Source organism: Phaenicophaeus curvirostris, chromosome 11, assembly GCF_032191515.1.
Source record: "Phaenicophaeus curvirostris isolate KB17595 chromosome 11, BPBGC_Pcur_1.0, whole genome shotgun sequence".
Classification (NCBI taxonomy): Eukaryota; Metazoa; Chordata; class Aves; order Cuculiformes; family Cuculidae; genus Phaenicophaeus; species Phaenicophaeus curvirostris.
Genome location: NC_091402.1, coordinates 9,125,105 through 9,138,711, shown reverse-complemented (window position 1 = coordinate 9,138,711; position 13,607 = coordinate 9,125,105). Strand labels below are relative to the sequence as shown.

At 42.4% G+C, this 13,607-nt stretch overlaps 1 protein-coding gene across 1 annotated transcript in view; it reads right to left on the bottom strand.

Moving 5' to 3' along the window:
• Window positions 1-13,607, bottom strand: part of LOC138725337 (uncharacterized) — a 37,676-nt gene that overhangs the window by 14,801 nt on the left and 9,268 nt on the right. The window contains exons 3-7 of the mRNA XM_069866133.1: window positions 12,912-13,045; window positions 11,707-11,939; window positions 4,446-4,682; window positions 3,437-3,518; window positions 2,073-2,279 (exon numbers count right to left, since the gene is read on the bottom strand). Coding sequence (XP_069722234.1) covers window positions 2,073-2,279; window positions 3,437-3,518; window positions 4,446-4,682; window positions 11,707-11,939; window positions 12,912-13,045 — 893 coding nt within the window. The remainder of the gene's footprint in view (window positions 1-2,072; window positions 2,280-3,436; window positions 3,519-4,445; window positions 4,683-11,706; window positions 11,940-12,911; window positions 13,046-13,607) is intronic.

Sequence of the window (13,607 nt, the reverse complement as noted above, 5' to 3'; positions counted from 1 at the left end):
CCAACAGAATATGTTACTTATTTGAAGCCAAAATATTTCATTGAAACATATCGACTTCAACAAAAGTTTTCAAGTGAAAGCTTCCGCAGTCCGGGCTAGACTCTCTCGTTACCTCTGGTGAGAAAGAGATTGAAAACCTGACCTTTTCAAATCCTTTCCAAAAAAATGGGCATTTGGATACAATTCCCTTTCACTAGAGGATTACAAAGTTTGGGGTTTGTTCCAAAAAGGAATGATAATAAATTTTAAGCCTTGAAAACCAACATGAGATAGAATAGATGTGGCCTGACCAGCTGCACTGGTCAAGTTGATAGAGAAAATTTGACCTCAAAGGATAAAGATTTGTAAAGACTGGAAAGGGAGATTTTCTTTACTTTAAACAGCAATAATATTGGCTATGCTTCATGACCTCTCTGACTGCATTTTACAACATCCCCCCATCTCCTCTGGGCTTGCAGCCCACCGGTGAAGGAACAGACATGTAGGGCAGCCATTGAAGGATAGATGATCAAACTCCTATTGAAAATGCCCTGGAGAAAAGTTAAGTTAGTTTTCAAATAGGCTGTTGGCATCCAAAGCCTCATGGCTCTATCAAGTAGCCCATTTCTATCTGAATAGCTCTACTTGACATGCAGGATCACACTGTGAAAAAATGTCCAAAAGGCAAGTTAACTTCTAGGGCACAGCTACTTTGTGCCAAGACCATATGGCTTCAGTGCATAAGAAAATGAAAAGCTTCAGGAAAGGAGGGACTGGACAACTCAAGAATTTGTAATAGGACCTGAACACTTTTTATTCTAGGTTGTTATTTGGGATCAGACCAGCATTCAAAGCTTTAACCGTTACAGTAATAGTCAGAGTAAAGTGTCTCCTGCTTACTAGAGCTGGAACTGTACAGACTGGGACTTGTTATTTAAAATGTTCTCTGTGGATACTCAGGATGGCATGAAAACCAGAACTAAACCATTCCTTGCCCCTTCATGAGGCAGCAGATTGAGACTGGGTGATAGAAATACATCTGTAGGGGCTCGTTTTGCTGTTTACAATGATCTGATCTCTTTCTGAAGTCAGAGTGGGAACCAATATCAACAACTTTACCCAAATGGGAATGTGAAAATTTCCTGGGTAAAAGTCTAGATTTAGAGGCAGTGAAGTACTGAAATTTGAAGAAGGCTGAGTTGCAAACTCACAAAAGGAATTACAAAATGAGTAAGCCTTTCTTTCTTTTCTCATTAAAACTATATTTCCAGTTTTCTTTTTCACTTTTACAATTGCAGTTTAGCACGACTCCAAGGGGAAATTCAATTTTATGTTGCATTTTCTGTTTTTACTACTAAAATAGAAGTGTCTTGTAGAGGATTTTACCTCTTCTGGGGGATTTTAGTTATTATGTCTATTAGTATTTTGTTCCTAATCTAACCTTGAGTGTTTGAAAGAACTATAGCTGAGGGTTTTGAAAATGACTTTGCTTCAGTTTGAGGGCATGATGAGAGGTTTAGGCTGACAATATCTATAACCTGTTTTGGCACATAGTCCAGGCATTAGGTGTGGAAGAAGAGCCAGGGAAGGGGGTATGTGATAACAAGTTTATAGGTCATGTCTATCATCCATCGTTAGTGAAGCCTGAGGTGCCTTGGCTGCTGAGGAGCACCATCTCCATTTGTTCAATGCAGGTTACACAGACCTCATTTGCAAGAGGGGGCCCTCCTCTGTCCCTCTTCCCTGGCTCACTGCTGTGATTCCTCTGGACACTCCTGGCAAGAAATTTTGTTTGTATCGCTTTGCCTCTCTTGGTTGAGTTTATATTGATAAATAACTCTCACAGATGATGTGATACGGATGACTGTTTGCTGAGACAACACTGACATTCAGTTCGGGCAGGAGCAGCTTTGTGGCAGTGGTATATATTTGCTGTTTGAAAATCCTGTGCTCTAACCTGTTCTCTAACAATGCTGGATAAAATATAATTGCACTACAGAGAAAGAGTCAGGTATGAACAAGGAAGGCAGTCCTCTAAAGCACTCATCACCGGGTCATGTACAGCAGGACCTGCAGGTCAGTCTCACGCTTACCTTTGAGTCTGAGCTCACACACCACTGCTTCTGCCTTTGCTAGGACCAGATCCACAACGGCTACTTTAGCACCAGCTTCTCCTAGTGCATGAGCAAAAGCTCTTCCAATTCCTTGCCCTCCACCCGTGACATAGGCCACCTTTCCATCCAGGCGCAGCCGGTCAAGGATGCTGCACTTGTTATAACCCCAGAAGACATCATCCTTCACTATTTCTTTCTAAAACAAAAACATATGTACATTTCACAATAAGATACAAAGCTCATTAACATGACAGCTATGAAGGACTTCACTTGTGAGAATGAGGTAGGAGCATACTCAGGGATCCATGTCTTCCTAGCCCATTATTTAATGCAAATATATGAAACTGAGTAGAAGGGCTGTGGTCTGGGAAGATGCACCAACCACATGAGAGTAGCATATGGTATTTCCTGACTTGGCTCTGCATAAGAGATAGGTCAGATAAGACCTCAGATAAGATAACTGATTAAGGTCTTACACATATATCACCCCCAGGCTCAAATCCTATTCTTAGGCTCAGCTGGCTCGAAGAAGGCACAGAGGCTAAGAAGAAGTTCCCAAAGGCAGGATTTGGCTCAAGTGGAGTGCAGTCAAAATATCTTCACAAGGCTGGTGCACAAATAAAGACATCAGCCAATAACTTAAACCAAGCTGTCATCTGATCAGCTGCCATACATCATTTCCCCCTGACTGAATCAAAATGGAAAATACAAGTTGTTTAAAAATGTTGGGTTTGAAATGCCAGGAATTACCAGTAGCTTCAGCAGCACTCAGAAACTGCAAAACAATTGGGATGTTTGGGTCTGGATTTACTACAGCTGGATGATGCGCACTACATAAGATGGAGAAAGATAAAAGCACCATCTTTTCTACAGGAGAAGCAAAATCTAAGGCCATGGAAATATTCAGCTCAGACAGCATAGGAGGGCATCATGTGGTACCTCCGGGCACAGAAAGAGCTGCTTCAGAAATATTGCATTGGTTCATTACAGCTCGACCCCAGCTCCATCTGCCCACACTTTCATGCATGGAAAGGACTGGAGAGCACTGGGCCCAGATACTCAGCAAGAAGCATGCCAGCTTCTCTGGGGATTTATCACAGCACCAGTGCAGATGATCCAAAACACTTTGCAAAGAATTGGTATTTATTAGCTTTAGTGTAGTCCTGGACTAGTGAGGTTAATATATGCCAAGCTCTAAGCCGGTTAAGTCCGTGCTGCACAGCACCATAGCATGACAGAACATGAGTCTGAGTTCTCACCACCAAACCTCTGGAAATTATTTTGTCACTGCCCTCTGCAGAGTCAACATTTCCCCAGAAGTGCTCACCACTGAGAGGAAATACACACCTTGGATTCAATCATTGCATCTAGAGGTGCACGGCTCCTTTGAACGATGCTCAGTCCACTTTTCACAGGTAAAATTACCTGCAAATATAATACACATGAAAACAATTCTCAACTGCTTTTTACCCAGCTTCCCATCAACCGAATTCTGCTGATAAGAAGGATAGTCCATCCTTAGTTAAGCCATGGTAGCTTTCCTCTTAGTCCTATCCTTTAGCTGAAATTCCTTCCAACACAAATATGTCAGGCATTCGTATTTGCTCACATTCCTCTTCCAAACTCACAGCTTCCACCAACAACAGGAAAAAAATGCAATTTTTTCTTTCTGTTTTCTAAATCAGTGCCAGCTACTGAGGTTTCTGGGTTTCCACTGTCTGGCTAATGCTGTCAGGAGGATATTCCAGTCTTATCCCTGGAGTTCAGCAAACCATACTAGCAATGCTTTGGTGTTCTTCAGCATTTGCTAGAACATCTGTCCTGCACCCAGAGATCTCTGGTGGCTCCCCCCACAGCAGCCCCACTGCCATCCTGGTAACAGCCATGACAGCTTTGCTGGCTGGTGACTACTGCCCTGGGATAGCATCATTCATGACTGCTTCTAAAGTCCTGGAGGATATCTGTTTCATTTTGCCTCTGAAACCACAGCATGTTGTTTATGCACCCTATTACTTCTTTTATTTTCTCCTACTAGATTAGGACTTCATTGAACTACAGCCTTTAAAGATGAGCACTGGTTCCTTGGTTGTACTGTTGAGCTGATTATTCACTCTTAAGTGCTCCACTTTTTTATCTTGCCTTTAACACTGTATATGATGTAGACAGAGTAGGGACAGCTTCTGAGTATAGAAACTCATACATAGAGCTCAAATGAGGTGAATTGTAATAAAATTTTAGTTCATTTTAGGTCCCTTGGATAATGGCATCAACAAAAGAAATATTTTAAAGAATACTTTGCAAAATCCATAGATACAGTACCACAGGCACCCCAACCAATTGCATTGCACTAACCTGCTGAACACGAGGATCTGAATTAATCACTGTGTTTAATTTTCTGACAGCTAGTACATTTTCATCAGATGTGTTCTCCAGGTAGACTTGTCCTTTCATGAGTGTGTTCTCTACACAGATCACTCCATTCATTCTCAGCAAGTGGTTATCCATGACAAAGCCGTAGTAGTTAACAGCATTCCTTTGATCAGCATCAATAAATATGATATCAAAGTGCTCATCCTCAGCATGTAATGCCTGGAACAAAATTATGTTGCAGAAAACACTAATTATTTACCTGAAAATGTAAAGTCTTGCCATTAAAATGTCCTTTACATAAATTCCAAACCAGAGGAATCCCTGTTTTTTTGGTTTTGGATTTTTTTAAGGTAACAGTGTTACTTCTAGAGATCTTGGGAGTTTTCCATACTTTGCTAGCAATTCTTCAGCAACACTGGTGCCCAAAACTCTGAACCTCTCAAAGAAAATCAGGATATAAAAGAGGACGGCTCATCCCAGCTTATACTGTTGAGAGTGACAGCAGAAACATCTGCGTATCTAGCGTCAAGGGGAATTGGTCCATCAAGGTAAGGGAGAGGACTGGCATCAAACTCTGTGGCTGAGGTGCTGCAATAAGTTATCTCTTCTCAAAAGAGTAACTATCAACAAATTGAAGAGTGGCAATTATAGCAGTCGTTGGGAACAAAAAGGCATAAGGCTGGTCCTGGGAATTGCAAACTAGCAAGTCCCCACTTCAGTAGCAGGAAAATGGTTGAAATCCCAATTAATAATAGAATTATAAAGCACATAAAAGAGCAGGTCATGATAGAGATAAAGCAGCACAACTCCTATGAAGGAAAATGATGTTTCTTTAATCTAAAAAAATGCTTTGGATGGCTCAGCAACAGAGAGGATAAAAGAGAACTGGCTGCTATCATCTAATTGGATTTTCAGAAATGTGGCACACCTTCCCTCCAAGCAGGCTGCTGATGATAATGTATAAAAGTGTTGATGGATGACCAGATGGGAGCCTTTACAGCCTTCTCCTGTGGCAGTTAATGCACTCGCTGCCCAAGAGGCTGCTATGGAATATTTCAGATTCCATCTGGGACTATTTAAGTGCATCTGTGTGCGTTGCAATGAAACAACGACTCATCTACCTATCTCGGCAAGCAGGAATGCTTTCAATCTTGGCATTTTGAGTGAAAAGAGAAACAATTATGTTTTCCAGAACTCACTGTTTTTACCACAACTTTTAACAGCATTTCTTACGTCCAGATTTCCCTTTTGTGTTTGGAGACATTGTGCAGGATGAGTGATGAGTGGTCCCCTGAGATGTAAGAGAGAAAGCATCAATAACAAATGGCAACAGAAAGTGAAAAACTAATTTGTTTTCAGGAGTGAGGTTGATGGCTCCCAAACAGAGATTTCAGGAACCCATCTGAAGCAGGGACTGCGCCATTCAGACAAGGAAATAGTAGGAAGTGAATCATTCAAACTCTGAATTACTCTATTGTGCCAACTGGTTTCATTGCAAGCTTTTCAGTGGTTAAGAAATTAGGCCTGCCAGAGAGCCTGGGTAGTTACACTTAACTGCAGCTGTTTGATAACACAAAATCTCTGCCAAAAGCATTCATGAGTCCACGTTTAGGACACCTTTTGACACTACACTGTAATGAAAGAAGATCTTAAGGCCAAATACATGCTGGTTTATAATAAATATAACAGAAACTGGGACATCTGGTTTCCAGGGATTCATGTTTTCACTTCATGACCAGTAAGAAAATTTTGCCTTGGTTTGCCTCTTGAGCTGTGTTAGGAGAAAGCAGCATGAACATTTTTGCTCCCGTGGAAGAGCAACTTATATCAGATTGCAACTCAGCCAGTCTGTACAATGTAGATCCTTCTGGAGGGAACAGAAGACAAAAGCTGGGAGGAGCAGTCCATCAGGATAAGAGATTAGAGGTCTCATTCCCCAGAGAGAAGAGCCGAAGCCAAATTCAAGTTATTATCATGACTTATCACTACATTCTGGCTTGTAACCTTGCCGGGCAGAGGAGGTGGGGGGCAAACATTCAGAAGCAGATGTGGCCATCTCTGAACATATGTTACTACTGCTCCATGGTACAGCTCCCTAATGAAAATGAATCTCACTTTTCCACATTGACTTCATTAGGTCCATATGGAGTTGTGTAGCCCTTAGGTTATTAGCTGGACTTCTCATTTCAGCCCTCTTTCTGTACTATCTATCTGCTGACAGCTTATCTCCTTCTTATCTATCTTCTGATAAAGATAAACCACATTTTAACTTTACAGCTTTCATCTCAGGAGGTATGTGTTGTTTTGTGTGTATCCAACACATGCCTTTTTTTGGCCATGCGCTGCGTGTGTGTGCAAAGACACCATTTGGAAGCTATTTCTCTTCTGCCAGATCATCAAGTCCTGAATGGCTAGTGAAGAAGGTCAGTTGGACACGCTTCATTACTACTAGATACCTAGTACACCTGTATGGAGGTGCCTAAATCATTGCCTTGGAGTTCCTACTGCAACCCTGCCATCTTTTGAGTTTCTTGTTTCCACAGCTTCAGGACTACTGTTGGGTTTTTTTTTCACGTTCAGTTGGAAACAGCTCCAGGCCTATAAAGAGAATCCAAGAAATTCCTTGAGCCAACTTTGCCTCTGGAGCAATCCCTGCAGAAAAGGATAACGGCCACAGGAATGGGGAGTGCTTCATTTCCTGGAAGTCCTCAGCTAGCAGAGCATGGGTCACCGGGACAGGCAGTCACCACGGCCAAAGTACCGCACCGGAGAGGATTTCCTCACTGCCAGCACCCACTGCTGAAAAAAAAGCTGTTCTACTGGTAGCTCTGACTGTGGAGCTAAGCGCTGGAAATATTGGTGTAATGATGGAGAGGAGAGCATGCTACTGTCCCTCTCAATATGGATGAGGGGTTTAAGAGGAGGGATTGACCATCCTTGTCCTCCCAGAGACCTGCCTGGGACCTCACAGCATGTTGGAGATGCTTTTGTCTTTTGCTAGGAGAGAGGCAGAGCCCCAACATCTCCAACTGTGAGGAAAGCTGAGATCCAGAAGGAAATAATCTGCCTTCAAAATATCCTGCTGAAACTAATTTCCTGAATGTTTACAGCACAATTCCTGCTCCTTGCTACAGAGGAATCGGAGATGGTAACAGATGGCAACAAGAAGTGTCTTAATTCAGAGCAAACTTGGCTAAAATCAATGCTTTTGCTTACAGTGAGTCATTAACTTCCTTTGGGATTAAAAAAAAAATTAAAAAATGAATTTATAGCACTGCATCACATAAAGGACATGCACCAAAAGCAAACATGAGAAAGGGCACAGCAGCACTGTACAGCAAAAGATCAGGGAGAGGACATCCCAAATAAAAACATGAATGAATCCTCTGCCAAAGCTGAGAGAAATCTGTTTGGAGTCCTGATCAGAAGCAACAGTCTCTCGTAAGGCACATACAAACTTAATCAGAAAAACATGACTGTCCAGTTCCTTTGATATGGATCATACAGTCAGTGTATTTGTAATAAAGATGTACTCAAAACTTATTACCTTCCCTATGCCATGTTCTTGACCTAAATGTAATAGCAATCCATCCTTAGGGTACACAGAACACATGAAAAAGTACAGCTTCCTTTTAAAACACCATTAGAATATTTTACTGTATGTGGACATACACTCTTGTTACTCCTAAATGCTATTCTATTGAGTACAGTTTATATTCACCGGCAAAGCTAAATCTCTAGGGAAACTAGAGAGGGAATGCAATTTCTAGTAATAACAGCTCACAACAGTGAATACTATCCACTTATCCCCACAATTTCCAGCTATTTTGGACTCCTTTCTGAATTAACCTTTCATATCAAAAGGAGCAATTCTGCACACTAGAGACTCCGACACAATTTCATGCATAATTTATTCACTCAGTTCAACATTAAACGCAGAGTCCTTGACTTTGTCAAGGTGGATTCTGTTGGCAGACTTCACAAGCAGCAAACAGGAGAAATGAGATCTGCAGCTCAACCTCTTCACCTATTCTGTCTGGTAAAAGGAGGGGAAAAAAAGAAAAAAGAAAACCCCAACATGCTTATACAATGCTCTGCAATCAGCAGAATCTGCTGCAAACATGGTGTTATTTTTTGTGTTGAGTTTTATATTTTAAAATGGAATGATCAAAATAGTGGATAGGAATAATTTCCTGGCAGTTTGCATTCCCTCTGGATTCAATCCTGCATTCATTGTTCAACTAGAAGTCCACTGGGAATTAAAGGAAGCTCTTTGTGCAGGATTAGGCCTCTTGCTCACAGCTGATGCATGGCAAGACGTATTTTTCAGGCACAGCATGACAGAGTTTAGACTTAAGGAGCTTGTTGGGAAAGGTTTTTAAACATTGGCTCAGCACGCGTTGAAGAGGTAGCTGATCCCCAATGAAAATACCTGTATCAGAGTCTGAATCCAAGGAGAGGTTTCCCCCCCAGTCCAAATTTCAAAAGATTATTTCAATATTACTGAAGTCATTGGGTACAGAGGCTTGTGCCATGGTGCACACCAGCTACACGCTTTGGGGGCACCTAACCTAGCTTGGCAGAGCCTGTACCTCACACGTGGGAAAGGTGAATTTTTTCCATAATGCCGTCAGGTACGAAATGAACCCCACTGTGTACCTGAGCTCTGCAGCTCCTGTCTGGTATTTAGCGTCCTCTGACAGCTCAAAATCCCAAGTGTTTTTCAGGTGGCTCTGATCTGGGACAAGAGATGGGGAATCTGGTGATCCCTGCTAACGCTGCGTGATAATGCAATGGAGCAACAAGAGGCTTCAGAAAGCCTGGTTAAGATGCCAGTATGGACTGATGTGCTGCATTTGCACTGCTCTCTGCTTGCTCACAGCCCTGAGAAGCCATGGGTTTAGGTGGGAGAGCCAGAGGAGCATGGGTCCCACAACAGCTGCAACATCTGGCAGCTCGCTTTCCCTGTAAAAGGCATCGTCAGCAGATGTGGACACAGCACTGAACACATCCTGCACCACTTGGATGGTACCCTCTGCCTGAGGCTAGGATGGAACTCATGGGCAGACTAGTTTTACACCAGAAGTGAGAGTAGATCACATACCTTCTGGTAGTTTGGACTTTCTGAATCCCAGCTTCATGCAACAGAAAAGGACTTCACTGACTGGCAGTGTTATTTATATGTCATAAGACACTTTTGTGCTGGTGTAGTGAGGCAAATCCTCTGCTCCCAGGGGCCTGCACTGCTGCAAGGATTTAGAAGCAGCAGATAAGCAAAAGTCCTACCCTACTGCACTCAGCTTGGAAGCAAAATTCAGCCATAGTTACCACAGCAAGAAAGCTGCAGGGGTCATCTCCAAAGAGCAAGTGGTGTTTGACTGACTCTGCTCTCTAACTTCTATAGATGAACAGGAACAAAACCTACAGCTGCAGTCAATGTAGACAGCAAACACAATCCTTGTCAGAGCTTATTCCAGCTCTCTTGAACCTGTCACGCTTTTCAGCATCTCTTACCCAGCTGTGCTCTAGAACAGCCTTCCTGCAGATGATGAGGGACAGAAACACTGTTCTGCACCTCCTCCACAAAGCTGAGCTGTGAGAACTCAAACAGCTGTGCTAGCCATAGCCTGTGCCTGCCCATCTCTACCTTGTCCTGCTTTTCAGTGTGCCCATGTAGCAAAGGAGGAAGCCAGTTTGGTCTCCCACCCAAGCTGATCTTCTCTATGAGGGAAAAGTCAGTGCACTGTTCTCAGCCTGAGCCGCTTCCATGCATCCAGCTGTGTTTGTCCCGCTCCAGCCAAGCAAACCCCAATGACCTTGACATGCCAGGGCATCTGAAAGGTCGCCAAACATGTCACTCGACCAGTAAGACAATCCTAATTGTCCTTACACCAATAAGAAAATATCTGTCAGGTTGAGCAAAAACAGTTTGGAGCCTAGTGCAGAATTCCTGCATAGAGAGATGTCCTCAGTGCTGGGATCTCTCCTGCTGAACATGAACATCTCCACCTCCAGCAGCTCCAGCAGTTTTTCAAAGCCCTGAGTACCTGCAGAACAGGGGTCAGGATGTGCTTTTGTGTTGCAGTCGGAGGATATAAAATCAATTGCCACGTTCTGTTTTAAGGATTTAATTTTCATGTCTTTGCTCTTTTCTTTAATCTCTGCACAGCATGTACTCTGCCTGCCTCTAGATATTTTAATTCAGTCACAGTAAGTCAGTTGCACAGAATGGGCACTAGAGAGCAACAGCAATTCAATTAATTTCACACTCACTGCAGGGAGCTGGGATTTTAAATGCTGCTCATTGCAGGTGATCTGTAACGTTACGTTTATTCATATACTTGGCAAGGCTCTTTGTTTCTTTCTTATCAGACTTGGAGGTCATGAAAGTCAGGGGTCAGAAAGCTCCTGGCCATTTCATTTTAGAAACAAATATGGTACCTGTTAATGCAAATAGAGTTACAATCAAGCTCACACTGACACATCCAGATTGAAAATGGAATCAGATCAAATTGGTTTGCTTTAATAATAAAAAGGCTATACATTTAATGAACCTGGCATGGGCATCACCTGTTAGCATGCTGGACCAGCAGCAACATCCTGCAGATCCCTAAACTTGAGTTAAACATGAAACTCTTCAAGCTGCTGACAACCATAAGCTTTTCTCTTTCTTGGGACAAAGTCACTAGCCAGAATGAAACAAATACAGCTGACATTTGCATGTCTGAAGCTCTGTCATTGCTCTGGAAGGGAGAAACTTGAGGGCTAATGGCCCACAGGGTTGCCAGTAAATAGTGACAAGTTGTGGATGAATTACAAACTTCTGCAGGATCTTTCCAATTCTTGTGAATATGAGAAGCAAGCTGCCTTACTCAGGACGTGCCCAGCAGGCACAGATACACTTTCAGCTTATGTTTGGAATTAGAGACCCTGAAACACAGCCTATCCATGTCAAGTAAAGCTCTGCCACTGAAGCCTTTTGACCCACATTTAGAGCTTGTGATCCCTTTGATCAAAAATGTGCAGTATTTTGGATAAGAAGGTGGAAAACAAGCTTGTGTGATACCTGTCCCATCATACATAATCATGAATAAAAAATAATGCCAGTGCAAGAGTATGTTCACACATTTGCAAGCAAACTAGTGTTACCATCCAGCATTTTGTGGGCAGAAAAGAGAACCTACCCAAAAGTCTTTAATCTGCTCTGCACAAAAGCTCAAATTCCCCTTCCAAGTGACTTTACCTCCAAAGTGTCTGCCATTGGTCCCACTCGCATGCTTATCTTTTTACCATCTGAAGAATAATCCAATGCTTCTTGGCTGTTTGCTCCAAGATACGGTGCTTCTGCACATGCAAAGATTTTGCCATCATCTGGCAATTCTTCTGCAATAGCAAGGATACTGTAACCTTTAAGCTTGCCAATTAATAAAATCTTCCTGGCTCTGATCATATGAACAAACATCCTGAAAATTTGGCCTGTTGAAAGACAAGAATGAAAATTTAAAAATAAAGCCATAGGAAAGAATGTACCCTGTTCACAAAGAAAATCAGACGTATCTTTTAAGTGATCATTAAAAAAAATCTAATCCTAAAACACTTTCAACTAAGGGCTTAACAACAGAATCTGACAAAATTTCATCTGAAGTACTGCTAAAAGACAACAGAATAAAGGGACTGGTTTTAAATGCAGAACCTTTATCATCAATGCTGCTATTGTTCAAGTACTTGTTAAATAGTGCTTGAAATATTGCATATTTTAACATTCCCCCATATGAAAATGGCTTTAAGATGTCTCCATATTCTTTCTGGAACCCGGTTTAAAAAAATCACTACATTACCTTGCATTTGCTCTTAGAGTCATTATCCCTAGACAGCACCATCATTTAAGAAATTTATCATCAGTGGTGTCCTTCGAACAATGTATTAGTGTAATACATTATAAGAGTACTTCACTGTGATGAAATATTACTCAAAAGATGGGAACATCTGGGAAGAATGAATCTGGGAATAGATTTAGTGTAATAGGCTTTATGTGGGGATACAAGCTTGGGTATTGCTACTTGAAAAGGTACAATGCTTGGCCACAGGCCACCTCCACCACAAAAGCACATAAAGCCCTAACAAAAACCATCAAACCCAAATCAACCTGATATTTCCCTTCCTTCCCCTTCCAAGGAAGACAATGATTTCTCTGCTGCTCACTAAGGGATGGGACCAAACTGTGAATTAAAGCATTTACGAGCGTGTGCATGAGCATGTGTGCATGGGCACAAGGACACAGGAGGTAAACGACAGGGAAAGTTAACGCAAAAGGAAGATTGAAGCCTACAGGAAGCTCTTGTCTTTCTTTTTAAGTAGTTGTCCATGTTTCTGAGCATTTCTGTGGCATTCATCCTTTCCCCACTCAAGATGGAGTAGAGAGTGATGAACTGCAGGGACAACCCTTACACAAATGTGCTACGATTTTATCCTCTTGGTTAATCAACTTGCCATTCAAAGAGCCAGAGGAATGTTCATCCTGCAGGCTAACTCTGGTTTCAGTTCCTCCAGCACCCCCTGGGCTGCGGTCAGGTGAACTTTTTCTGCAAAAAGAAAGAGATTTCAACATCATGGTAACAACTGAAATCTGCGTATCCTGTATAAAAAACAACCAAGAGGGACCTCCTGGAAAATGTTCATCTGTGCATGAGCATGAAAAAAACAGGCCAGAAGCTTAATATTGCTAAACTACAGTCATAGGGGGACCTGGCTTGGCTATAGGTCTGCCTCAGTGCTGGCCCACTGCAGCATAAGGGCCTGGGATGAAGGGGTTGTGGGACTGAAGGGAAGCGTTCCCCACTGCTCAATCCCAAACATTTCCCCCTTCCACCCGGTCCCAGACAGGTGTCTGTCTGCTGGTTTGGACTAAATGGCTGCAGCTACCCTGGCCAGGTTTTGGTCAGCTCTAAGGCAAGGGGGTTTTTAGCCAGAAAAAAGGCTTCATTGAAGAATAGGAGAAATGATGTAAAATCTGAAATTGTTTAGAAGACAGGAAAAGTACGGTTTTCCTCACAAACTGCTGAGGAAAGTTGGTTATGTCCAGATGCTATTTCACAGAAGCCAGGCCTGTGACAGCATCTCTGGATGAAGTGAGGTGCTGCCTAT